Source organism: Heterodontus francisci, chromosome 33, assembly GCF_036365525.1.
Source record: "Heterodontus francisci isolate sHetFra1 chromosome 33, sHetFra1.hap1, whole genome shotgun sequence".
Lineage (NCBI taxonomy): Eukaryota > Metazoa > Chordata > Chondrichthyes > Heterodontiformes > Heterodontidae > Heterodontus > Heterodontus francisci.
The window spans coordinates 53,620,983-53,648,053 of NC_090403.1; the positions used below are offsets into that span (position 1 = coordinate 53,620,983).

Genomic DNA, 27,071 nt, shown 5'->3' on the forward strand with positions numbered 1-27,071 from the left:
TTATTCTAAAAAGGTAGGACTTGATAGAGATATACTGGATAGGGAAAGTGAATCGAGTAAACATTATGCTCAGACAGAAGACAAAAAGTTTAGGGCTTTGATGAGCATGTTTAGGACAGGCACCAGTAATTATTGTGTACAGTAGGTAATGAAAAGCTGCCGTGATGTTCCAGGAAGCTGCCAAAGTTGAGGCCAAGTCACTCGACACCTTTTAACAAGCTGTTGTAACGAGGAGACTTTGTGGAGTTTGCTTCCTTCGAAGGATGAGGTCAAAAGGGCCAAACTGCATCTAATGAACACAAGAAAGTACAGAACAAGAAAAAGACTCAAAATGCATTTCAGGAATGCATAAAAGGAAACGCACACAATATATACCAGTACAGGAAATAAATTTATTTTGTAATGAAATATTTGAGTATAGCTGTTTGGTGGCAAAAAAGGAATTGGATGAAAATTGAGCCAAGTCACTGAAATGACAGCTCCTTTCAGTCTCTTTAGCAAACTGGCCTCGATAATAAAGAACCTTTGAACAAACAGAAGGGAAAAAGAAAAGTTTTTTTGGAACAGAAAAAGTTTTGTTACATGGTCTCAAAAAATTCAATGCACAAACTTCAGCACATCGCGTGGCAAAACATGAGCTTTAAATGGCAGTCACTGAAAAATTATCTAAACAGTCAAACAAATAGAACGAATAAATTTCATATTGAAAGGCAGTATAATAACTGGCACAGAATTTTAAATTTCAGTTCATTTCTTATCCCACCCCCACCCCCACTTTTTTTTAATTTCTTCTCTCTGCCCCCACCCCATTGTCCCAGTTCTTAAAACACTTCTTTGGCCCAGGTTCCTCTTGATAATTTTATGATTTTTTAAACTGGCCAGCTCTATGCTGGAGCTAATTTAAAATCTGATGGAGGCCCTGTTAAATGTAATATTTTGCAGTATATGAAACTAAGTAAGCATCGGGTTGAAATAGTAACAAAAACTGAGCCTTGGGATTCATTCATTTGCCCACCTCACTGATGCCCCTCATAACATGTTTTGCCCTGTCCTTGCTTTCATGACTTCCCCGCCCCCACCCATTAACAGGTCTGACCCCTGCTGAAAGCTACATTTTTAAAGTGGATCAACTTGGTAAATGAGAGGGGCAATTCTGGAAATCAAAAACTGTCAATGAAATTTAAAAGTCTGACTCCCTTCCTGCCTTTAATTTTAAGTTTACAGGAACAAATAAGTATTTCCATGCTGTTTAATAAATGTCAACAACCCCATTGATGAGTGTGCATCATTTGAGACTTTTAGCAAGGAGACTGTTGATTTAGTTCCAATATTTACAGTGGAAACTAAATTTCCAAGATGAAATTACAATCCCTGGTCAATATTTGGAAAGCAAGTTAGTCATATGAGGTGGGTGAAAGAGGCGACTGCCTGCAGGCATTCAGAGTCAGGAAGGCTCTCATTCAAGACATAGGACATTCCCAATACTGCACGTAGGGCAGTACATTCTGCAGGGCTGGGAAAATCCCAAAGGTCAAACTGATGCATAAAAGTTGTATGGCTAGCCAGAGATGGGGAATGCCTTTTAATCCCTCCCTTTTTTCCCACTATTTATGTTCAAAGTATTTTGCAGTAGAACTTTACATCACAAGATACAATGGGGTACAAGTCATTTCTGTCCCTGCTTCATTTTACAAACCTGACCTGCACAGTATAAAACCTCTCTGAATGCAAAGGAGAATTCTGTTTCTAGATGGCTTATTATACACGGGGCTATCTGGGACATATTTTCAGTCTTTAACATTTGAAATGTTAACTTCTATCCAATTCACTTTCAAACACAAAAAAAAATCATCAGAGTTTCTTCCAAAAGAGATTTATGGGACTATTCTCATCCTGCAATATTGTGGTTGCCACCAAGTAAAAGTATATCTGTGACTAAAGTCCAGTGACAATGGTTCATTATTCCATGTCACAGACGTGCGGGGCTCAGAATTTTTTTTTAACCAAGGCTGCGTGCTCAGTCCCACCACTGCGTGAACACAATTACTCAATTCAAAATTAGGGAAAAGCTGAAGGTTAAACAATCTCTTGTTATTGATGTGCACATGGGTGCACGCCTGTGAACAAACTGCCCACTGACTGGCACATGGAAAGGCATGTGATATATATTTACCAATTGTAAAGTGTTATTCTAACAATATCAGATAACTGCATGATCCTGCAGAATATGTACTCTCGACCCACCCTCATCTAGAGGCTAAAGTAGAAGAAAAGGATTTTTAAAAATTCCCCAATCCCAAAAAGACAAGACATTTGCTTGGGGGTGGAACACTAGTGTATTTTTAATTTTAGCTTTTCTGAATCTAATGCATGAAGCCAATGACCGTTTTGGGGGGTCATCAGACATGGGGGAACAGAACTGGTTCCTCAGCTGTAAGATAACAACCCTGAATGGAAACACTTTCTGATATTCCAATGTCACAAAATAAATCTGCCCCCAACCCACCCTCATAGCAAAGCCATCAGTAATTTTGTTTAAGGGTAAAAATCTCCTGGTTAGCTCCAGGAGTAGGACATAGAATTTAGCTTGGTCAAGAGAATTGGGGAATGAGACCCTGCACTGGGATAGATTCTCTGGAAGGGGCGTGACTTTGCTCTGTGATAGATTCTGCAGGGAGAGGGTCCATTCCGGGTTATATTTTGGTGATGCCTTATTTAAACTTGCAAACTGCTGGCGGCAAGTGGCAGCTGTTACCATAGCAATTCGTACCCAAGTAAGCTCTGCAAGCAACATAAAAACTGCCAAACAAAACTCCCACTAGATTATTTTTAAAATGTTTGACACAAAGCAGCGCAGGTACCATCCAAGCACAACACTGCACAGAAGGGTGGCAAGTACAACCCCACGATGGAGCCTGCTTTAACATCATCACGCATGGGATAAAACTACTCGCCCACTTACAAAACAGTATCCTCTGATATTCACACTTTTAACCTGTCTTCCCATTCCCATGTCTCTACAGCAATGTGAACCACCTTGGGATTTTTTTTTTTACTGTAAACGTGCTATATAAATGCAAGTTGTTGTTGAGACTGGACTGTAACCACTGGGAATTCTACAGGGCCATGCCTGCAGGTGATAGCTTCCCCAGTGAGATTGTTTGGGGAAAAAAAACTGTACAGTCTGTTTGTTTCCTGAATTTTTTTTTAATTTGTATCTAGTCAAGAACAAGCGTAAGGGTAAAGAAAAATGAAATGAAAAAACCACCAATTCACTCAACAATTCCTATAGTAAAAATCTTTGGGAGGAAAAAAAAAAAAGAATTTTAGCCTAAAACTACAGAATGTGGAGATGCCACTACCATTTTATTTCGTCCTAATTGCTAAGAGGTAGATGAAAAAAAATTAAACGGTTATACAGGTCTTACCCCCTCCCCGCTCCCCCCACCCAACCCCCTCCCTCCCCGCAATTTGAATGCATTGCAGGTATTGTTGAAACAGGCCTGCATGCACAGTACACACAAATCCAAGGTTAGCAAAGTTAAGAAGGAGTTTCGCATCGGAGCAGGGGTAATGAGAGAGCAACTCATAATTCAGCATTTTTTTCACATGAAAAACCTTTTGAGGTAGTTACTGTCCTGGATATACATGAATTTATTCCAAGCACCTCAGCACGGTTTAAAAAATAGAGTAAACAGCAAAAGGCAATGTCCAATTATCTTTTTGGGGTGGGGGGAGGTGGAATACTTATTTACTTTGTGAGAACTGGTGTGTTCCTACTTTCACTTCAACAGAAGTGGCTTCATTGTGCTGAAGGGTCAGTTTAAAGAGGCTCCTTGGGATACATTTTCCAGGATGTGATATTGAATCACACTGGTTAGCAAGGCAGCAGATTGGATTCCTGCTCTGTGCAGAGTTAACCAGTAACAGCTGAGGGTGGGGAAACCTTTAGAATTGGTTACGCCCCCTGTGATCGGCTGTGAAAAGTCAGCCTGTGATCCATCCCAGATACTTGGCAGCGTTTGCTGGAAAATATGGGAGCGGGTATTGAGCAACAGGGAGCATCGGGTTTGGTTGTGATGCCTTCCAGTCAAATAGCCTTCAACTTCAACGGTATTGGCCAGCTGAGCTCGCGGCTTCCAGAACCTGTGGAACTGTACCCTAACATGAGTTGCCATCTTCAAGAGGGAAGATGGGAAAATTGGGAGGGGGTGACCAAAGATAATTTAGTTGCCTGGAGCCAAGGAGTCTCCCATGTAACCGGAGTCGATCCGATATTCAATTAGTGTGTCTAATAACCCTATCAGAATCTGTCTCCCCACATAGCAACCTGCTTCAACCTTGTCTCATGAGCAGCAGATAGAATCATAACAAGATGCTTTCGTGCATAGAAGCAGCTTAGATAATGTCCTTCAAACAAAAACTTAGATGAAGAGGACCATTGAGAGGCCTAAGGTAGACCTTTGTCTAACAATGCTCAATGTTTAATTCTCGTAGAGGAGCTGCCAATCATTCACATGTCAGGCTAAGAGCTTCTCAGAACCTGCATCACCAGCCTGTAGGACAATTGGGTCTTAAAAGTTACAATTCAACCCTCATTAACCAGGTAATTTGGACATTGCCTTTTAAACAAAACAAGCTAACAAATCTTGGTTGATATGTATTCTTGTTTTAAAATGGCCCAATTGTTTGGACAATTATGAATCTTTACAATTATGAGTTAAACTCCAGTGCCCACTCAAAGGCCAGGCCTCAAGTTGGATAGTTGAATTCTAACTGCCCTCCAAACAGCCTGCCTGTGACTTTAAAAAAAAAACTGCTCCATGTAAACTTTTCCTTTTCTTTAAGTTCAAATTGAAGTATTAAAAATCTCAGTTAACACTGTCCTGCCATAGAAACTGTCCTGTCTAGTGTGATCTAGTTGCCTTCCTGTTTAAAATACTCGAGTGATGACAATAATCGTGCCGTTCAAATAACACTTTATTTTAAACAATATATTTTTAATTTCTATCCCGCTCTGCACCCCTAGCCATGTAATTTTGGTTGCATCTTACTAACCCAAAGAGCCTGCCACTGGTTTAGTTGTTGTGAAATTTTTTTTTAAAATGTGTCCTGGTGCTAAATGAAGTGAGAAATCTTTGCCTTCATGAGATGAGACTGTCCACCTAGTGCTTTCATGAGTTAGAAAATGAGGAGAAGTTTGTGTTATGGGAAAGATTTATTGGATGGGGTGGAGCAGTGGATCTCTTCTGGAGCAATTACTGCACAGGTAGACCAAAACAAAAGCTTAAGTTATTGCGAATAACCTAAAGTGATGTCTTCTGAACTAACAATGTTGACTCAGAGGCTGTGGGCTATCCAATACTCTAATCCACTGACCGCAGTTTGGATGAGGGAAAAGGACAGGTTTTAAGCCAAAGCAGGTCACAGCCAGTTTAGCTGTCTGAATGGTTCAGTTTCACACTATGGAGCCATACTGCAAGTTTGAACTACAATGCAAGCTCATTTGCTCCAGCACAGAACTGTAATGGTTCACAATATGAAATCTGGAACAAAAAAAATCAGACCTCTGTTTGGATTCTAAGACTCTCAGGTGGACTTGCACTTTGAGGTACACAAGCACCAATCCAATAGCTAATCTCATATTAACCAATCAGGGTCTAAGTTCTAATCAATGTGTGGGGCATTCACAGGTAAATACTTTAGCACCAAACTCTACTGCAAGACACTGATTCCAGAGTAACTTCATTCTAAGACAGAGGTGAATCTGGTTCCTCCACTGTGTTTTACTGTCACAGAGGCTCAAACTACAATAGGAAAAAGAATATAAAGGCTGCAAATTTGAAATGTGAAGCAGAAAATGTTGGCAACACATCATTTTCAGAAAGGCAACAGACAGATGAATAACTTCAACAAAGATCCTTCGTCAGAATTGGAAAGGGGAAAATAGGCAAGGCCCCTAAGACAGAAGTCCTTGTCCTTTATGAATTCCTTCCCAGATGAATTAGCCTGTATGCAAAACATTAAACTGTCTTTTTTCTTGTTAGATGCTGACGTTCTGCTTTGTATTTCTAGAATTTTCTGTCTGTATTTGAGGATTAGAGCTTTGTAACATGTACCCTCCCCTAAAGCAAATGGACCCACTGGAACATTTTTAACTGGCATTTTACAGACCCCTAAAATCATTAATTCCCTGAACTCCATAAAAGCTTCCTAATATTATGGCTCTTCAAATGTAAATAATCCCGAGCAAATATTTCCTAAAATATAAGAGCAAATTGGATAACACAGACCATGGAGGTAAGAGGCAATTGGACAAAAGTATCCAGGCAAACTTGTGTCTATGGCAGGACTATCAATAGTGATAAGCAATCCACTGAAATGTCGATTACCAACACTGTAACTTCAAGATATAAAAAGGCTCAAACAGGTGTCGGTGAGATGATGCTTGCTGTAGGATCAAAAAAAAATTAAAAATTGGCCGAAGTCTGAATAGGCTGTTTCACAATTTAAGCAAATAAAAGGTAGGGATGTATAGAGGCCAATGCCTTAACCTGAAAAAATACAGCAATAATTGAATGGGCTTTGCACAAATGTAGCCACTTTCAGAATCTAGTCTTTGTTCCCATATGAAGTATTTATTAAAAGCAGATAGCATGTGCAAAAAACTTGGATTTTCCCCAGACTGATCATGCAAAGAAGTAAAATAAAAACAGTTGTACTTTAAAGACAGTGCAGATTGCGTGTGTGTGTGTGTATGTGTGTCATTCTTTGTCTTTTTGCACAGGCAACCACAAATTCACAGGGGGAGTGTGGACATCAGGGTTGAGTTTAGGATTTGCATCTGGGATGGGTGGGGGAGACAATCCATGCTAATAAAACCAAGTGGGAGGAGGCATTAGGGTTACAGTTATCCTCCCCATGATTGTGACCCAGTGTTTTTTTTTAATTTGTTCATTGGCTGCGGGTATTGCTGGCAAGGCCAGAATTTATTATCCACCCCCAAGTGCCTTCGAGTGAAAGTGGATTTCCCTCTTTAACTCTTCTCCCTCACCAAAAGCTGCATAATGAGATCTTAATATTCTGCAGCCTGCACATCTCAAATTAATATTTCTCTTGAAAGTGTGGATGGTAATACTGACACAGAAAGCTGTGCAATCCTTACTGGCTGGTCATTTATGGTGATTGGCAAAAGAACCAATGGAAAAACATTTTTTTACCTAGCATGTGGTTAGGTTAGGATCTGGCATGTGGTTAGGTTAGGATCTGGAATGCCCTGCTGGAGACTGTAGTAGAGGCAGATTCAAATTGTGGATTTCTAAAAGGAATTGGATAATTATCTGAAGAGAAAAAATCTGCAGGGCTACGGGAAAAGGGTGGGGAGTGGGACAAACTGAGTTGCTCTTGCAGAGAGCTGACATGGATATGGTGGGCCGAATGGCCTCCTTCTGCGCTGTAACCATTCTATGTGGCTTTCACTCTCTAACACAACTATTACCACCTGTTGCCCAAATTACCCTTTCCCAGTTGGTACAGAATTGTCCATCTCAGTTTTGGAAGGGTTTTGAAGAGAAGCTTTATTATTTGGCACCTTTCTGTCAAATTCTTTCTTTTGGGTTTTCACAATTGTGGAAAAGTGATTGGAAAATTAGAAGGGAAGAGGTAATTTCCAAGAAGTACTAAGATTTTTTTTTAAAGAATAATCTCTTAACCAGAAGCTCAAAGTATAGTCTGCTGAGCTTCAAACAGTGAACAAGCTTTGAAACTTTTGTGTTAGAAATTAGCACATTGAGAAGAATAATGAAATCTGGGGCAGGGAAGCAGGAAGTGAAAGGTAAATACATAACTAAAGATTGTGTGAGTCCCTCTCAGATATTCTGTCATGTTGAGGTGCTAGTTTTGCACAAAAGGAGTCCCAACCATTCACAAGGGTGAAGTTAGGGTTAGAGGGCTGGGGTTAAGAATGATGTAAGGGGGACTGAAACACAGGTCAGGGGGATTACTAGTCCAGGGCACACAAATGCAATTGAGTCCCAATTTTAAAGTCATACATTCTGTCCACTGGCAGGAGGATGTAATTTCAGCATGACATAGTTTACATGGCATGCTTCCTTGAGAGACATGGACACAGGAAGTAATAATGAAAAAAGTTGCATACAGGGTTCAAGTTTTTAACATATTATAGGCCTATTAATTATTTATATTAAAAATAGCTAACAAAAGTGACAAAGCCGAACAAATCTGGGTTAGTATAGGAAATCCAAGCCTTTTACACAGCGCTAACTGAAAAATCAATAGCTGTGATTTTCAATGTCTAAAAATAGAAAACGTGGCATTTAACTGCATCATCACAACTTCTTTCAAAATATGTAAAAATGCAAATTGTTCCCAGTGTGGCACCTCTGCACCTCAGGTCTGAGGCAGTTGCTGTAATTTTTTTAAATATTTAAACACTTCCACCGACTAGAAGCAGGGGCAAAACTAACAGCCCACACCACACATTTCCTGGCTGTTGTACGTAACTCAGCAAATTTTACTTTCTTTTATTAAAAAAATAAAATATTCAAGACTATCAGCTTTATAAGTATATAAAATACCAGCAAGCAACAAAGGAACAAATGTTGAGGTACTAAACGCCTGAGGTAGTCTAGTAAAAGCGCACAGTGATGCCTTGGGCCATCACTGGTGAATATACTTCCTTCGGTGTTCCTTAGCAGTGTTATGTTTTCTCTTTCTCTCTCTCTCAATTTTATTTTTCATAACTCAATTAATTAAAAAAAAAAGAATCTTTCCTGGAAAAGTGACTGGACCAGATGTCAAAGTTGTTTTATCTTTCCCTCTTTCAACTATTCACTTATTTTAATCTCTTTCAATGAATATCATGCTCCTCACATGTGGGACTCTTATTTTCATTCTACTTTCTTTCCTTTACTACAAGTAGCAGGATTGGAAAAAAAAACACGAGATGAGATCAAAACTGATTTGTGTTCACCATGCGAGGTTTCACATATAACTCTCTCTGGCACAACATGGTGGCACGATTGTTATATGGATAACACCAAGTGAAATCTTGGCCACTCGGAAGGAAATTGTTCATAAGTTCTTGGTTCAAGAAAGCAGAATAAATTTTAAGTTAATACCACACATGGTTGGCATTACCTTATCAATCATCACAGTTCATTTAATATTTGGCAAGGATACACAATTTTCTAGAGTTTTAACACTGTGGAAGGCTTAGTTATAAACTAATAAAATTAGACAAATCAAGAATCAGTTTAGCTCAAATGAAGGTTGCTCATTCTCTGCGTCCCAATCAGATTCCACTGCTCCTGTCTGATCCCACAATGTACTCAGCCAGTGAGCAAAGCTCAACTAGTTTATGGCATCCAATCAGTAGGATGGTGGAAGAGGAGAAGGAGGAAGGATGCAATGTAACTTTTGGTGCTCTGTACCTGGTCTCAAAACCCCTTTCAGAGATTGTTGAACAATAGTTGTCCCCAGAAAGTATTTGTAAATGTTGCATCTTAAACCATTTCCCAACATTTTTCAGAAGATACCATTAAGGTTAAACATTTACAATGGGGATAAAACAAGGGTAGGACTCTAAAGACATTATTGGGTTTTCTTGTGAACAAGACCCCACAGTTATACTCAATGAAAGCTCAAATCTACTTCAACTGAAATATAGCAGGGCCTTAATTCTTCATTCATAGGATGTAGGTAGTAGTATACACTGGCTGATCTGTTGCTCTCAAACTATCCACCTGTTTCCCCACCCCCCTCAACCCACCTAGCATCCCTGGAACTCAAGCACAGACGCTAACTTGACAGACACTTGCATAAGTCTAGCCGTCTACAATCGGGATCAAATTAAAACCAAAATACCAATGTGCAGTGCTAGGATTCCTTGGCTCATAGCAGCTGGTTGCCCCTATGAAAAATATTTGCACATTGTTCTGTACGTAACATATACCTTTCAATGCCCGTGCCACTTATTCTGCATTCAGCTGCTCTTTCCCCAGTGTATTACATGTCAAACAATAAAGATTTGACCTTAATGGAAACTTTACATCTATTGTGAGAATATTTCTAACCTGCTCCAAAGGTCCATAAACCCAAAGTAGGACGACATTTTTACTTGTGGGTCTCTCAGTGCCTACAAACCACATCATAACATTACATGACGTGGAAAAGGCTACAATATCCCTACACTAAGTCATGTGGCCTAAAATTTCTATTTTTTATGAATGTTATATTATCCATCACTTTGTATTTTAGATCTTTCTGTTTAGCAGAAAATGAATAGATGATTTGGGGCTCTTTTGATTTGAAGGTTGTGGAGATTCATTAGATTTGCTTCAATTACTTAGTACAGTAGAGAAAAAACTGACTTGCATTCAGTGACAAACCTCAAACCTAGAAGTCTACAATTATATCCAACCAGAAAAATATGATGGTCATCACAAGTCCACTTTTGGCTATGAGGTAGTTTGCCTGTTTAGCCAATTTGTCACTGGATAGCGTGTTTTTCTCTCCTGTCTTCCCACATCCAATAATCAGTCCTGTCTTTTGAATGTTCTTGAGTAATAGAATATTTCTGTTGGAATCCAAATTTGTCATTGTCCGTGGTCTCCAAACCCAACCATATTCACCTTGTCACGTCGTCCTTAATGTGGCCAGTTTTACACTTTTCCCTGAAGCCTACTATCAGAAGAGTGAGAGGACAACGGTGGTGGGTTTTAGGAGGGGCAGCAACTAGATGTTTGAGGGATTGAATTAAAAGGAGGATCCTTCTCAAAGGAGTCGTTAATAGCAGAAGTTGCTAATGTAGTAATTCTACTATTAATAACAAACAATGGTAAATTGACAATAGAAATGTTATAAACCCAAAACGGTAGGAATCATCCCACAACAGGATTGCCAGCATAGATCTATGTGGGAAGGGGCTCTGGACCAATACAAGTGACAGCTCCTCCAATCTCCTAGTTGACAGACACATCGCCAACATCTAGTGAGCAAGTATGGCCTGGTCCCACAAGGAACTGAGGTTCTACATTTCCTTTTACGTAGTTCAAGTAGAAAAAGTTTTAAATTACACCAAATTGCTCCCGTTCATATAATTTTTATCCACAATGTTTACTTAGCCTTCCACAGTTTTAAAGATGAACAAAAGGTTGATCTGAACACAGCCACTCTTTGGCCTGGCATCTGTCTTCATTGTTGGGACGTGTCTGGGGCATTTTGGTGTTTTCACTTCCTCCGCGGCTGAGACTGGCTGCTTTGTACCTTCTGCTGTTGCTGATGTTTGACTTGAGCCAATATTTCCCTGATCTTTCTCTGTGCGAGCTGTGAGGCAAAGAGACAGATCGTCTTCGTACTTCAGACACAAATTGTGGCAATTAGCAAACGCAACCTCTTAATCTGTCAGGATTTCAATGCTAGGGAGAGTGTTAAAGAACAATGCAATCCTGTTAAATGTACAACTTTAAATCTCACAGCCCACTTAATACATTAATCAATTCATGATATTGATTCCTGAAATTTGGATACAAATACAGTCCCTACCACTTAAATTGGCGACACTTAAAACAGGCAGTCGGTTAGATTGACCAAAAAGTGATCACCATTATTCATTTGCATAGTCCAATTGCAAAGTTGCCTGTTTTAAGTGTTGTATTTATTTAAGGCAGAAATTACTGAATTTACTCACTATATAAATGCTGGGATCTCTCTGTAAATATATTTAAGCAAAAATAAAATTAGGTTTAGATGAAGTGAAGTCACTGCATCAACTACAGAAACATCATACAGCGGTTGTCGCAAATACCAACCAACTTTCTTACAGTCATCGGCATGTCCAAAGCGGATTAAGAAATAACAATAAAAAATACCTTGCCAAACAATTTTTAATTTGCCAATCAGACCAAACTTGGGGGTGTGGCAAACAGTGAGGATGATATGGACCTACTGCAACAGGACATAGATAGGCTAGCAGAATAGGCAGAGAGGTGGCAGATGGAATTTAACACTGACAAGTGTGAGGCGATGCATTTTGCAAGAAGGAATAGGGAGAGGCAGTATATACTTAATGGCACAGTTCTTAAAGAGTGTGCAGAAACAGAGGGACCTGGGGGTGCATGTGCATCAATCTTTGAAGGTAGCAGAACATATTGAGAGAGTGGTTAGTAAAGCATATGGGATCTTGAACTTTATAAACAGAGGCATTGAGTACAAAAGCAGGGAAGTCATGCTGAACCTTTATAAAGTTCTGGTTAGGCGCCCATTGGAGTACTGTGTCCAGTTCTGGTCACCGCACCTTAGGAAGGATGTGAGGGTCCTTGAGAGGGTGCAGAGGAGATTTACCAGAATGGTTCCAGGGATGGAGGATTTTAGTTACAAGGCTGGAAAAGCTGGGATTGTTCTCCTTAGAGAGAAAGGAGATTGAGGGAGATTTCACAAGAGGTGTACAAGATAATGACAGGCTTAGATAAGTTAGGCAAGGAAAATCTGTGTCCATTAATTAAGGGTAGAAAGACTAGGGGACACAGATTGAAGGTTTTGGGCAAGAGATGCAGGGGGACTATGAGGAAGCACTTTTTAACGCAGTGGATGGTGATGACTTGAAACTTGCTGCCCAAAAGGGTGGTGAAAGCAGAGACGATCAATGACTTCAAAAGGAAGTTGGATGGCCACTTGAGGGAAATAAACTTGCAGGGCTACGGGGATCGAGCGGGGGAGTGACTAGATAGCTCCGTGGAGAGCTGGCATGGACTCAATGAGCCGAATGATTCTATGACAGTACTAGAATTTAAGTCCCATAAACAATCTTAATTCAATACTACACAAATAATTTTCTTTTGAATGTTTACAATAAGAAAGATTTTTTATTTTATTAACACTGCCATGCTGTACTGGCCAATGTTTATAGCGAGCAAATTGGGTTCAGATGAACACGTTTGCTATAAGCAGTGGCGACTGTATCTTCTTTTCTTTCATACTCCATCATCAGTCCCTCTGACACTCCTACTGCATCAAGCTGAATGCCTTGCTCCAAACCAGCTGCCAATGGTCTATGCCTCCAAGGAGGTGATGCACCACCCAGATGGTCCTCCCTTGAGGGGAAATTGTGCATGTTCTACCCTTCATCTCCTTACTTACCATCATTGAAAGTGAATGAAGTGGGGGGGTTGAACCTGTGTTTATCTTTCTGAGCATTAATTCTGCTACGTTCCGCACCGCTCACAAGACAATGAAAGCTCTTGTTTCAGAATCCTAAGTCTAACAGTACTCCAGCCGATGACAGGTCACAGACCTGAAACGTTAACCCGGTTTCTCTCTCCACAGATGCTGCCAGACCTGATGAGTATTTCCAGCATTTGCTGTTTTTATTTCGGATTGCCAGCACCCGCAGTATTTTGCTTTTATATTAGTGCTCCAGCCCAACAGTGCTGAGGAACTAAATTGGATAGCTTTTTCAAAGAGCTGGCAGAGGGATGACAGGCTGAATCGCTTCCTTCTTAACTATAAGATTCAATGATTCTCTGTCACTTAAAGCCTACAAATGCCATTTTACTTACATTAATGAAGCAGGTTAAATTTGTTGGGATAGAAATTCCTTTCTAAGGAAATAGAAATCGTGTGCAAACTGCTTTGCCATTTTGCTATTGCCCGTTTTGTGTTACCTCCCAAGACCAATCTCTTCCCTTCCTGTGAGTTTAGAGTTTTTGTGCTGACTGGAGGATATACTAGAAAAATGAGCATGAGGGCTAATTAAGAACTTGCTCTGAGAATAAGACTGAGAGAAAACACCCTAAAAGATTTCTCTGAGTTCCTTGCTCCTAGTATTTGCAGATTCTATATTATTATTTCACTGACTTATTATTTTCTGGGCAACAGTCTCCTATTATTGTGTGGGGTTATTGTGTTGCATGGGCACAGCACAAAAAATCGAGGGGGGAGGATAGCAGACCCCAACCAACTTTCTGTCCATTTAAAATCAGGCTGGATCCTTTACAGCCCATGACCTGATTGTCCTCTTTGTCATGACACAATAGAAGAGCAATGGTGGAAAAGTTCAGAGAAGCAATGATTTGCCAAGTAGCTGACTCATTAGAGGCAGTTGAAAGCGTGCCTACCTGGCTTGCATAAAAGTGACCGATGATCTTGACAACAACTTGGTCATTCTCATCTGGGACCTGGTCTCGAGGCACCACTACCTCTGCGCTGGACAGATTCTGTAGCTCATTCACCTATAGCAAGGAACCACAAAGCTAGTGTGTTAGGAACAGTGCATGACTTGCAAAGTATTATTGCACAGATGTAAATGTATATAATAAACAAAAGAACCCCCAGATCAGGTACAGGATTGATTAACAACAGCTTGTATTTATATAGCACCTTCAATATAATAAAACATCTCAAGGCACTTCACAGGAGCATTGTGAATAAAATTTGACCCCAAGCCGCATAAGGAGATATTAGAGCAGATGACTGAAAACTTGGCCAAAATGGTACGTTTTAATGAGCGTCTTAAAGGAGGAAAGAGAGGTGGAGAGGTTTAGGGAGGGAATTTCAGAGCTTCGAGCCAAAGGTACAGGTGGAGCAATTAAAATCGGGGGTGCTGAAGATTAGATGTGCACAGAGATCTCGGAGGGTTGTAGGGTGGAGGAGATTAAAGAGATTGGGAAGGGTGAGGCCATGGAGGGATTTGAAGATAAGGATGAGAATTTTAAAACCAAGGCACTGCTTAACCGGGACCCAATGCGACCCTGTTTGATTCTGGCCCTTGATTTCTCTGCCTATCACTTTTCTTATTACCCTAACTATCTTTTGTTCTTGTCTTTGATCCCCCCTCCTCTGACTCCTTGCAAAGGTTCCCATCCCCCTCCCCAACCACTCTAGAAAATACAACCCCTCGGCCATCAGTCCTGGTCCTGCCCAGGTGTAACCCGTCCAGTTTGTACTGGTCCCACCTCCCCCAGAACTGGTCCCAATGCCCCAGGAATCTAAAACCCTCCCCCTCACACCATCTCTTCAGCCACGTATTCATCTGATATATCCTGCTATTTCTACTCTGACTAGCATGTGGCACTGGTAGTAATCCTGAGATCACTACCTTTGAGGTCCTACTTTCAACTTACTTCCTAACTCCCTATATTCTGCTTCTTGGACCTCATCCTTTTTTTTTAACCTATGTCGTTTGTACCAATGTGTACCACAACCACTGGCTGTTCACCCGCCCCCTTCAGAATGTCCTGTAACTGCTCTGAGACATCCTTGACCCCAGCACCAGGGAGGCAACATGCCATCCTGGAGTCTCTTTTGTGGTCATAGAAACGCCTATCTATTCCCCATACAATTGAATCCCCTATAACTATTGCATTCCCACACTTTTTATTCCTCCCCTGTGCAGCAGAGCCAACCGTGGTGCAACGAATTGGGCTGTCGCTGCTCTGGCCTGAGAGGCCATTCCCCCTAATAGTATCCAAAGCAGTATACCTGTTTTGCAGAGCAACAGCCACAGGAGATTCCTGAACTGCCTGCCTAGTCCTCTTGCTCTGCCTGGCGGTCACCCATTCCCTTCCTGCCTGTGGGGTCTGAGTCTGCGGTGTGACCACCTCTCTATACATGCTATCCACGATACTCTCCGCCTTGTGGATGCTCCACAGTGTCCCCAGCTGCCGCTCCAGCTCCAAAATCCAGGCTTCCAGGAGCTGCAGCTGGATACATTTCATGCACACATGCTGGTCCCAGGCACTGGAAATGTTCCTGGCTTCCGACATGGAGCACGAGGAGCACACCACGGCTTTAGCTGTCCTGCCATGACTTAACCCTTTAAATTAAATTAAATCTTCAGGAAGATCTTAATGTCCAATAATATCAGTTACTCCAGGGCCCTTCTTCCCTGGTCCTCGTTACTATAGAACTCCCTAAAAAAAACACTACTTACTATATTTAAAATAAACTTTAAACTTTTCTTACCTGAGATACTTACCCAGCTATTTAGAGCTATTCCCTAACAGCAGTGACTCACCAACCAATCATCTTGCAGCTCTCCTGTGATGTCACTGTTGGCTTTTTTTTTCAAAACTCCTTCCCGCTGCCGCTGCACGTTTAAACTGTGCCGGTCTCACTCAGTCTCTCTCCTTCCCGCTGTCTCTGCACGTTTAAACTGTGCCGGTCTCACTCAGTCTCGCTCCTTCCCGCTGTCTCTGCACATTTAAACTGTGCCGGTCTCACTCAGTCTCTCTCCTTCCCGCTGTCTCTGCACATTTAAACTGTGCCGGTCTCACTCAGTCTCTCTCCTTCCCGCTGTCTCTGCACGTTTAAACTGTGCCGGTCTCACTCAGTCTCTCTCCTTCCCGCTGTCTCTGCACGTTTAAACTGTGCCGGTCTCACTCAGTCTCGCTCCTTCCCGCTGTCTCTGCACATTTAAACTGTGCCGGTCTCACTCAGTCTCTCTCCTTCCCGCTGTCTCTGCACGTTTAAACTGTGCCGGTCTCACTCAGTCTCGCTCCTTCCCGCTGTCTCTGCACGTTTAAACTGTGCCGGTCTCACTCAGTCTCTCTCCTTCCCGCTGTCTCTGCACGTTTAAACTGTGCCGGTCTCACTCAGTCTCGCTCCTTACCGCTGTCTCTGCACGTTTAAACTGTGCCGGTCTCACTCAGTCTCTCTCCTTCCCGCTGTCTCTGCACGTTTAAACTGTGCCGGTCTCACTCAGTCTCGCTCCTTACCGCTGTCTCTGCACGTTTAAACTGTGCCGGTCTCACTCAGTCTCTCTCCTTCCCGCTGCCGCTGCACGTTTAAACTGTGCCGGTCTCACTCAGTCTCTCTCCTTCCCGCTGTCTCTGCACGTTTAAACTGTGCCGGTCTCACTCAGTCTCTCTCCTTCCCGCTGTCTCTGCACGTTTAAACTGTGCCGGTCTCACTCAGTCTCGCTCCTTACCGCTGTCTCTGCACGTTTAAACTGTGCCGGTCTCACTCAGTCTCTCTCCTTCCCGCTGTCTCTGCACGTTTAAACTGTGCCGGTCTCACTCAGTCTCTCTCCTTCCCGCTGTCTCTGTACTTTTAAACTGTGCTGGTCTCACTCAGTCTCTCTCCTTCCCGCTGTCTCTGCACTTTTAAACTGTGCTGGTCTCACTCAGTCTCTCTCCTTCCCGCTGTCTCTGCACTTTTAAACTGTGCTGGTCTCACTCAGTCTCTCTCCTTCCCGCTGCCACTGCACTTTTAAACTGTGCTGGTCTCACTCAGTCTCTCTCCTTCCCGCTGCCACTGCACTTTTAAACTGTGCTGGTCTCACTCAGTCTCTCTCCTTCCCGCTGTCTCTGCACGTTTAAACTGTGCCGGTCTCACTCAGTCGCTCTCCTTCCCGCTGTCTCTGCACATTTAAACTGTGCCGGTCTCACTCAGTCTCTCTCCTTCCCGCTGTCTCTGCACGTTTAAACTGTGCCGGTCTCACTCAGTCTCGCTCCTTCCCGCTGTCTCTGCACGTTTAAACTGTGCCGGTCTCACTCAGTCGCTCTCCATCCCGCTGTCTCTGCACTTTTAAACTGTGCTGGTCTCACTCAGTCTCTCCCCTTCCCGCTGTCTCTGCACTTTTAAACTGCGCTGGTCTCACTCAGTCTCTCTCCTTCCCGCTGTCTCTGCACTTTTAAACTGCGCTGGTCTCACTCAGTCTCTCTCCTTCCCGCTGTCTCTGCACTTTTAAACTGTGCTGGTCTCACTCAGTCTCTCTCCTTCCCGCTGTCTCTGCACTTTTAAACTGTGCCGGTCTCACTCAGTCTCTCTCCTTCCCTCTGCCGCTGCACTTTTAGACTGTGCCGGTCTCACTCAGTTTCAGTCTAATAAAATAACTAAGTCATGCTTCAAATTAGAAAGATTTTTACTAACAAATGGAGAGATGTGCTTTCCTTTCCAAACATGAGTTAAAAGGTCACCAGAAACCTTTGCTGGCTTCTTCACCAACATTAGAAAACAGAGGAATATAGAACTCTAAATTTTGGTACAATATTTATGCTGAATATATATTGAATGTCATGACTAAGTCTAATAATTAAAAGGAAGGACTTGTATTTCTACAACATCTCATCATATCCTTAGGACATCCTAAAGCACCTTATAACTGTTGGATTACTTTTCAAAGTGCCCTCACTGTATCTATGTAGGGAAACATGGCAGCCAATTTCTGCAGAGCAAGATCCCACAAGCAGCAATGAGAAAAATGGCCATTTGATCTGTTTTTGCCTCCGTTGGTTGAAGGGAGGTTGTTTCTCAGGACATTGGGGAGATCTCCCACCCTACATATCATCTTCCCTCCCGCTTTTTCAAGCTTATTAAGTAGGCTAGGCCCGGTCCTCCAGTGCATGACTGATGGGAGTGCTACATTTTGAAGGCGCAGTCTTTCGGATGATTAAACCGAGGCCCCATCGGCCTGTTCAGGTGGATGTGAAAGATTTTCATTGTACTATTCTGAAGAGGTGCTGTGTCCTGGTCACAATTCAATCCTGAACCAGTAAAACCATTTATTTCATTAGCTGTTTATGGGCTCTTGCTGTTTGCAAATTGGCTGCTGCATTTGCCTACATAACAGCAATTGCTACACTTCAAATACATGTCATTGGCTGCATGGTGCACTGGGACATCCTGAGGATATGAAAGGCTGTGTGTAAATTCAAGACATTTTCCCCCTTCAAATTTCCTTTCAGCCCAATGACCTAAATCCATCTTCCTGCTCAGTGTCCATCTTCTTTTGCTCTTTGGAATGGTTCTAAGTGCATTGTGAATGGGTCTATTACAACTACCTGTAGCTGCTGTTGTTGGAAGAGCTAATATAAGCTGACTGACCGCCCCACCTGTTTTCTATATGGGCTGATATTCCCTAGAGTTTAAAAGAATGAGAGGTGATCTGATTGAAACATATTAAATGCTTAAGGGGTTTGATAGGGTAGATGCTGGGAGGATGTTACCCCCGGCGAGGGGGTCTGGAACACAGGGTCACAGTATCACAATAAGTGGTCGGTCACTTAGGATGGAGATGAGAAGAAATTTCTTCACTCAGAGGGTTGTGAATCGTTGGAAATCTCTACCACAGAGAGCTGTTGGTGCTCAGTCATTGAGTATACTCAAGAAAGAAGTTCATAGATTTTTAGATGCTAAGGGAATCAACAGATATGGGGATAGTACAGGAAGGTATAGCTGAGGTACAAGATCGATCATGATCTTAATGAATGGCGGAACAGGCTCAAAGGGACGAATGACCTACTCCTGCTCCTATTTCTTATATTCCTCTTGTGATCTGACAGTGAACTGACCCATTCTAAGGAGCATGTTGCACAGGAGGCTGAGTTTCTGCATGTCTCACTTTTACTCAGGACCCAGAAACATACAAACCAGTCATCACTGGCACTTACAGTTTTCCCTCCTTTGCCGATTACTCTTCCAGCCGCTGAGGCAGCAACTTTAATGTGCGTCTCCAGTTTGACTTCTTCCTTGGGTCCAAAGAAATTTTCCTCTTTCAGCTTTCCGTGGATCCGTCCCTGGACCTTTGGGACAGAGGTGAAAAAAAAAGTCATTCAAATGATTCTTTCTTTGTCTTCTCCCCAGCTCTCCTGTCGCCGCTGACTGATGACAGTGGAATGTTCCGGTACCTTGCAAATGTGGCTCTTCTCTGTGTGTATGTTGAGTGTCAGCAGGTTATCCCGCCACAGGGGGTATCACAGTGGAGCCCAATCCTGTCCTCAACTGGTGTTCACACTGATAGAATTTGGAGCAGGAGGTCTCGGATAGCAATCAGTACCTTCCTCAAGCAGTGATACAGAGGCTTAATTCCACATGGGCAAAGCTTCGGTGCTGCCTGGGCGACAGTGCCAGTTGTGCTTATTAATGCCAATTTAAGCACAAAGTCATTTCATGTGGAATTTTTAAAACAACAAAGATGGAGATACAGGGATTGAGTGGGGGAGTGGGACGAACTGGATTGCTCCAAGCAGTGGATGCTCCACGGCTTCGATGGGCTGAATGGCCTCCTTCTATGCCGTATATGTCTATGAGAGAGAGGGGAAGGGAGCGAGGAAGAGGGAGAAGAGAGGGGAGAGAAGAGAAAGAGAGAGGGTGAGGGAAGAAGAGAGAAACCATAGAAAAGTTACGACACAGAAAGAGGCCATTCAGCCCATCGTGTCTGTGCCAGCTGAAAAAAAACAGCTGCCCAGCACCTGGTTCATAGCCTTGCAGATTACAGCACTTCTGGTGCAGGTCCAGGTACCTTTTCAATGAGTTGAGGGTTTCTGCCTCCATCACTGATCTGGGCAGTGAATTCCAGACACCCAGTACCCTCTGGGTGAAAAAGTTTTCCCTCATGTCTCCTCTAATCCTTCTACCAATCACCCTAAATCTGTGCCCCCGGTAATTGGCCTCTCTACTAGGGGAAACAGGTCCTTCCTATCTACCCTCTCTAGACCCCTCATAATTTTGTACACCTCAATTAAGTCACCCCTCAGCCTCCTCTGTTCTAAGGAAAACAACCCCAGCCGATCTGCTCTTTCCTCATAGCTGCAATTTTCAAGCCCTGGCAACATTCTTGTAAGTCTCCTCTGTACTCTCTCCAGAGCAATTATGTCCTTCCTGTAATGTGGTGACCAGAACTGTACGCAATACCCCAGCTGTGGCCTAACCAGTGTTTTATACAGTTCCAGCATTACATCCCTGCTTTTGAATTCTATACCTCGGCTAATAAAGGAAAGAATTCCATATGCCTTCTTCACCACTCTATCTACCTGTCCTGCCACCTTCAGGGGACCTGTGGACATGCACTCCAAGGTCTCTCACCTCCTCTACCCCTCTCAATATCCTCCCATTTATTGTGTATTCTCTTGATTTGTTTGCCCTCCCCAAATTCATTACCTCACATTTCTCCGGATTGAGTTCCATTTGCCACTTTCCCACTCAACCAAACCATTGATAGCACAATGTTCGGCACCATTCGCGACTCCTCAAATACTGAAGCAGTCTGTGTAGAAATGCAGCAAGACCTGGACAATATCCAGGCTTGGGCTTATAAGTGGCAAGTCACATTCGCGCCACACAAGTGCCAGGCAATAACCATTTCCCCTTGACATTCAATGGCATTACGATCGCTGAATCCCCCACTATCAACATCCTAGGGGCTACAATTGACCAGAAACTGAACTGGAGTAGCCATATAGATACCATGGCTACAAGAGCAGGTCAGAGGCTAGGAATCCTGAGGCGAGTAACTCACCTCCTGACTCCCCAAAGCCTGTCCACCATCTACAAGGCACAAGTCAGGAGTGTGATGGAATACTCTCCACTTTCCTGGATGGGTGCAGCTCCAACAACACTCAAGAAGCTCAACACCATCCAGGACAAAGCAGCCCGCTTGATTGGCACCCCAAACATACACTCCCTCCACCACCGATGCACAGTGGCAGCAGTGTGTACCATCTACAAGATGCACTGCAGCAACGCACCAAGGCTCCTTAGACAGCACCTTCCAAACCCATGACCTCTACCAACTAGAAGGACAAGGGCAGCAAATGCATGGGAACACCATCACCTGCAAGTTCCCCTCCAAGCCACACACCGTCCTGACTTGGAACTACATCGCCATTCCTTCACTGTTGCTGGGTCAAAATCCTGGAACTCCCTTCCGAATAGCACTGTGGGTGCACCTACCTCACATGGACCGCAGTGGTTCAAGAAGGCAGCTCACCACCACCTTCTCAAGGGCAATTAGGGATGTGCAATAAATGGTGGCCTAGCCAGCGACACCCACAGCCCATGAATGAATTTTAAAAAATAATTCTGGAGTCTACACTATCAACTACACGGCCAAATTTTGTGTCATCTGCAAATTTCCCAATCATGCCTCCCACATTTAAGTCCAAATCATTAATATATACCACAAACAGCAAGGGTCCCAATAGTGAGCCCCGTGGAACACCACTGGAAACTGCCTTCCATTTGCAAAAACATTCGTCAACCATTACTGTTCGTTTCCTGTCACTGAGCCAATTTTGGATCCTCATCACATTCCCCTGAATCCCATGGGCTTTTACTTTTCTGATCAGTCTGCCATGTGGGATCTTGTCAAATGCCTTAATAAAATCCATGTAGACAACATCCACTGCACTACCCTCATCAATCCTCCTTGTTACTTCCTCAAAAATTCAATGAAGTTAATAAGATATGACCTTCCCTAAACAAATCCATGTTCACTTTAGTTTCCTGGATCACTGGGTCTGTTTCTGGCAAAGGTGGATGGGTTGCACCTGAACTGGGACAGGACCAACATCCTTGATGGGAGGTTTGCTACTGCTGTTGTGGGGTGGAGGGGAGGTTTAAATTAATTTGATGGGGGATGGGATACAGAGTGGAGGTACAGTGCGGGGTGATGAACAGTCAAATATAGAAAAGAAAATTAGTCAGTCTGGAAGGCAGATATAGACCTGTTAAGACACAAGTGAAAAATGCAATTCTGGATTGCATCTATTTTAATGCAAGGAGTCTTATTAGTAAGGCAGATGAATTGAGGGCATTGATTAGCACATGGCATTATAATATTATTGCTATCACAGAGACATGTTTGAGGGAGGGGCAGGACTGGCAGCTCAATATTCCAGGGTATAGAATGTTCAGGCATGACAGGGGAGGGGGTAAAAGAGGAGGTGGCATTGCACTGTTGATCAGAGAGACAATTACTGCAGTAAGGAGGGATGATATCTTAGAAGGTTCCTCGAATGAGGCCACATGGGTAGAACTTAAAAACAAAAAGGGGGCAATCACTTGGCTGGGAGTGCACTACAGGCTGCCAAACAGTCAGGGAGGGATAGAGGAGCAGATATGTAGGCAAATCTCAGAGAGGTGTAAAAATAATAGGGTAATAATAGTAGGGGATTTTAACTTCCCCAGTATCAACTGAGATAGTCTTAGTTCAAAAGGCTTAAAGGGGCGGAATTCTTAAAATGCATACAGGAGAGCTTTTTGAGCCAGCACATAGAAAGTTCTACAAGGGAAGGGGCAGTACTGGACCGAATCCTAGGGAATGAAGCCAGACAAATGGTAGAAGTGTCAGTGGGAGAACATTTCGAGGATAGTGACCATAACTCTAAGATTTAAGGTAGTTATGGAAAAGGACAAAGATGGACCGAAAATAAAGGTACTGAATTGGGGGAAGGCCGATTTTAAGATGATAAAACAGGATCTGGCCAAAGTGGACTGGGAGCAGCTACTTGTGGGAAAGTCGATATCAGATCAAAGAGGAAATAGTGAGAGTTTAGGGCAAACATGTACCCATTAAGGTGAAGGGTAGGACTAACAGGTCCAGGGAACCCTAGATGTCAAGGGCTATAGAGGATTGGATCAGTAAAAAAAAAAAGGAGGCTTATGGCAGATGCATAGTGCTGAAAACAGCAGAGGCACTAGAGCAGTATAAAAAGTATAGGGGAGGTACTTAAAAAAGTAATTAGGAGAGCGAAGAGGGGACATGAAAAAACTCTAGCGGGCAAGATAAAGGAAAATCCTAAGGCGTTTTAGAAGTATATTAAGGGCAAGAGGATAACCAGGGAAAGAGTAGGGCCCATTAGGGTCCAAAGTGGAAATCTGTATGTGGAGCTGGAGGACATAGGTGAGGTTTTAAATTATTACTTTTCATCTGTGTTCACTATGGAGAAGGATGACGTAGGTGTAGAGATCAGGGAGGGGGATTGCGATATACTTGAACATACCAGCATTGAAAGGGAGGAAGTATTAGTTGTTTTAGCAGGCTTAAAAGTGGATAAATCCCCAGGCCCAGATGTATCCCAGGCTGTTATGTGAGGCAAGGGAGGAGATTGCAGGGCCTCTGACACAAATTTTCAAATTCTCTCTTGTCACAACAGAAGTACCAGAGTACTGGAGGACAGCGAATGTGGTACCATTATTCAAGAAGGGTAGCAGGGATAAACCAGGTAATTACAGGCCGGTGCATCTAACATCAGTGGTAGGGAAAATATTGGAAAAAATTCTGAGGGACAGGATTAATCTCCACTTGGAGAGGCAGGGATTAATCAGGGATAGTCAGCATTGGTTTGTCTGGGGGAGATCGTGTCTGACTAACTTGATTGAATTTTTTGAGGCGGTGACGAAATGTATAGATGAGGGTAAAGCAGTTGATGTAGTCTATATGGAGTTCAGTATGGCTTTTGATAAGGTCCCGCATGGGAGATTGGTTAGGAAGGTAAGAGCCCATGGGATCCAGGGCAATTTGGCAAATTGGATCCAAAATTGGCTTAGTGCCAGGAGGCAGAGGGTAATGGTCGAGGGTTGTTTTACGAGTGGAAACCTGTGACCAGTGGTGTACCGCAGGGATAGTTGCTGGGACCCTTGCTGTTTGTAGTGTACATTAATGATTTAGACGTGAATATAGGAGGTATGATCAGTAAGTTCGCAGAGGACACGAAAATTGGTGGTGTTGTAAATAGTGAGGAGGAAAGCCTTAGATTACAGGACGATATAGATGGGCTGGTAAGATGGGCGGAGCTGTGGCAAATGGAATTTAATCCTGATAAGTGTGAGGTGATGCATTTTGGGAGGACTAACAAGGCAAGGGAATATACAATGGATGGTAGGACCCTAGGAAGTACAGAGGGTCAGAAGGACCTTGTTGTACTTGTCCATAGATCACTGAAGGCAGCAGCACAGGTAGATAAGATGGTTAGGAAGGCATATGGGATACTTGCCTTTATTAGCCGAGGCATAGAATATAAGAGCAGTGAGGTTATGATGGAGCTGTATAAAACACTAGTTAGGCCACAGCTGGAGTACTGTGTACAGTTCTGGTCACCACACTATAGGAAGGATATGATTGCACTGGAGAGGGTGCAGAGGAGATTCACCAGGATGTGGCCTGGGCTGGAGCATTTCAGCTATGAAGAGAGACTGAAAAGGCTGGTGTTGTTTTCCTTAGAGCAGAGACGGCTGAGGGGGGACATGATTGAGGTGTACAAAATTATGAGGGGCATTGATAGGTTAGATAGGAAGAAACTTTCTCCCTTAGTGGAGGGGTCAATAACCAGGGTGCATAGATTTAAGGTAAGGTGCAGGAGGTTTGGGGAGATTTGAGGAAAAAACCTTTCACCCAGAGGGTGGTTGGAATCTGGAATGCACTGCCTGAAGAGGTGATAGATGCAGGAACCCTCACAACATTTAAGTAGTATTTAGATGAGCACTTGAAATGCCATAGCATACAAGGCTACAGGCCAAGTGCTGGAAAATGGGACTAGAATAGTTAGGTGCTTGATGGCCGGCACAGACACGATGGGCCAAAGGGCTGTGCTGTATAACTCTATGACTATCCCTGATTAATCCGTGCCTTTCAAAGTGAGTTTATCCTATCGCTCAACATTGATTCTAATAATTTGCCCACCTCTGAGGTTAGACTGACCAGTCTATAATTATTTGGCCTTTCCCTTGCGCCCTTTTTAAATGTTCGCAGACCTCCAATCGTCTGGTACCTCTCCCGTATCTAGTGAGGATTTGAAAATGATTCTCAGAGCATTCGCTATTTCCTCCCTGGCTTCCTTTAACAACCTGGGATACATCCATCCATCCCTTTCAAGGATGTCAGACTCTCCGGTACTTCCTCTCTCATTATGCTCATCATATCTAATATTTCACACTCCTCCTCTTTAACTACAATGACAGAGAAAAAGTATTCATTAAGAACCCTGCCCACATCTTCTGCATCCACGCATAAGTTACCTTGTACATCTCTGATGGACCCTACCCTTTCCTTACTTATCCTCTTGCTCTTAATATACTATAAAACATCTTCAGGTTTTCCTTGATTTTACCTGCCAATATTTTTTTCATGTCCTCTCTTTGCTTTTCTAATTTCCTTTTATACTTCACCCTGCACTTTCTATACTCCTTAAGGCTTTCTAAAGTATTAAGCTTTTGTGACTGTCATTAACTTTCTTTTTCTGCTTTAACTTACCCTTTAAGCTTCTGGATAACCGGGGTGCTTTAGATTTGGCAGTACCACCCTTTTTTGTTTTGGACATGTCTACACTGTGCCCGTAGAATCTCGTTTTCGAATGCCTCCCACTGGTTTGCCACTGATTTTCCTTCAAGTAGCTGTATCCAGTCCACTTTGACCAGGTCACCTCTCAACTTCTTAAAATTCACCTTCCCCCAATTTAGAACTCTTACTCCTGTTTTATCTTTGTCCTTTTCCATGATTTTGCTAAAACTAACTGTATTATGGTCACGGTCTCCAAAATGATCACCCACTGTTACTTCCTCCACTTGCCCAGCTTCATTTTCTAAAACTAAATCTAGAATTTCATCCCCTCTCATTGGGCTTGTTACATGCTGGCTAAAAAAGTACTCCTAAAATGCAGTTCAAGAATTTTGTGCCCTCTGCACCCTTCACACTGTTTGTATCCCAGTTGATATTAGAGTAGCTGAAATCCCCAACTATTATTGCCCTATTGTTTTTGCAGTCAGAAATTTGTCTGCATATTTGTTCTTCTATTTCCCTCTCACTATTTGGGGGTCTATAGTACACTCCTAATAGTGTGGCTGCCCCTTTTTTATTTCTGAGTCAACCCATATGGCCTCACTTGATGATTCGTTTAGTATATCATCCCTCCTCAAAGCTGTAATTGACTCTTTAACCAGTAATGCCACCACCCCCCCCCCCTTCTTTTTTTATCCCCCTCTCTATCCTGCCTGAAAATTCTTCATCCAGGGGTGTTGAGCTGCCATTTTTACCTCTCTTTAAGCCAAGTTTCCGTTATAGCAATGATATCTCTGCCATGTGTCTATCTGTGCCCTCAGCTCATCGGCTTTAAGGGGAGAAAGGAGGTGAAAGGGAGGAAGAAAGGGAGAGAGAAAAGAAAGAGGAGAGGGAGGATGAGAAAACAACTGGGAGATGGAGAAGGAGAGAGGGAGGGAGAGAGAAGGAGAGCTGAAGAGGGAGGGAGAAAGGGGGTAAGAGGGAGGAAGAGAGATGGAGAAGAGAGGAGAGGGGGTGGGTAAGAGAAAGCGACTGTGAGAGGGGAGAGGAAGGGGGG

At 43.0% G+C, this 27,071-nt stretch overlaps 1 protein-coding gene across 2 annotated transcripts in view; it reads right to left on the reverse strand.

Annotated features, from left to right (window-relative positions):
• Positions 1-10,928: 10,928 nt before the first annotated feature.
• The window catches only part of igf2bp1 (insulin-like growth factor 2 mRNA binding protein 1), a 154,185-nt gene continuing 138,042 nt past the window's right edge, over positions 10,929-27,071 (reverse strand). Inside the window, exons 13-15 of one of the 2 annotated variants that reach the window (XM_068013027.1) lie at positions 19,410-19,541; positions 14,136-14,249; positions 10,929-11,346 (exon numbers count right to left, since the gene is read on the reverse strand). In XM_068013027.1, coding sequence (XP_067869128.1) covers positions 11,251-11,346; positions 14,136-14,249; positions 19,410-19,541 — 342 coding nt within the window. In that variant the 3' untranslated portion in view covers positions 10,929-11,250. Of the gene's footprint in view, positions 11,347-11,391; positions 11,439-14,135; positions 14,250-19,409; positions 19,542-27,071 lie in introns of those variants that run through there. The other variant, XM_068013028.1, reaches the window with a different exon arrangement.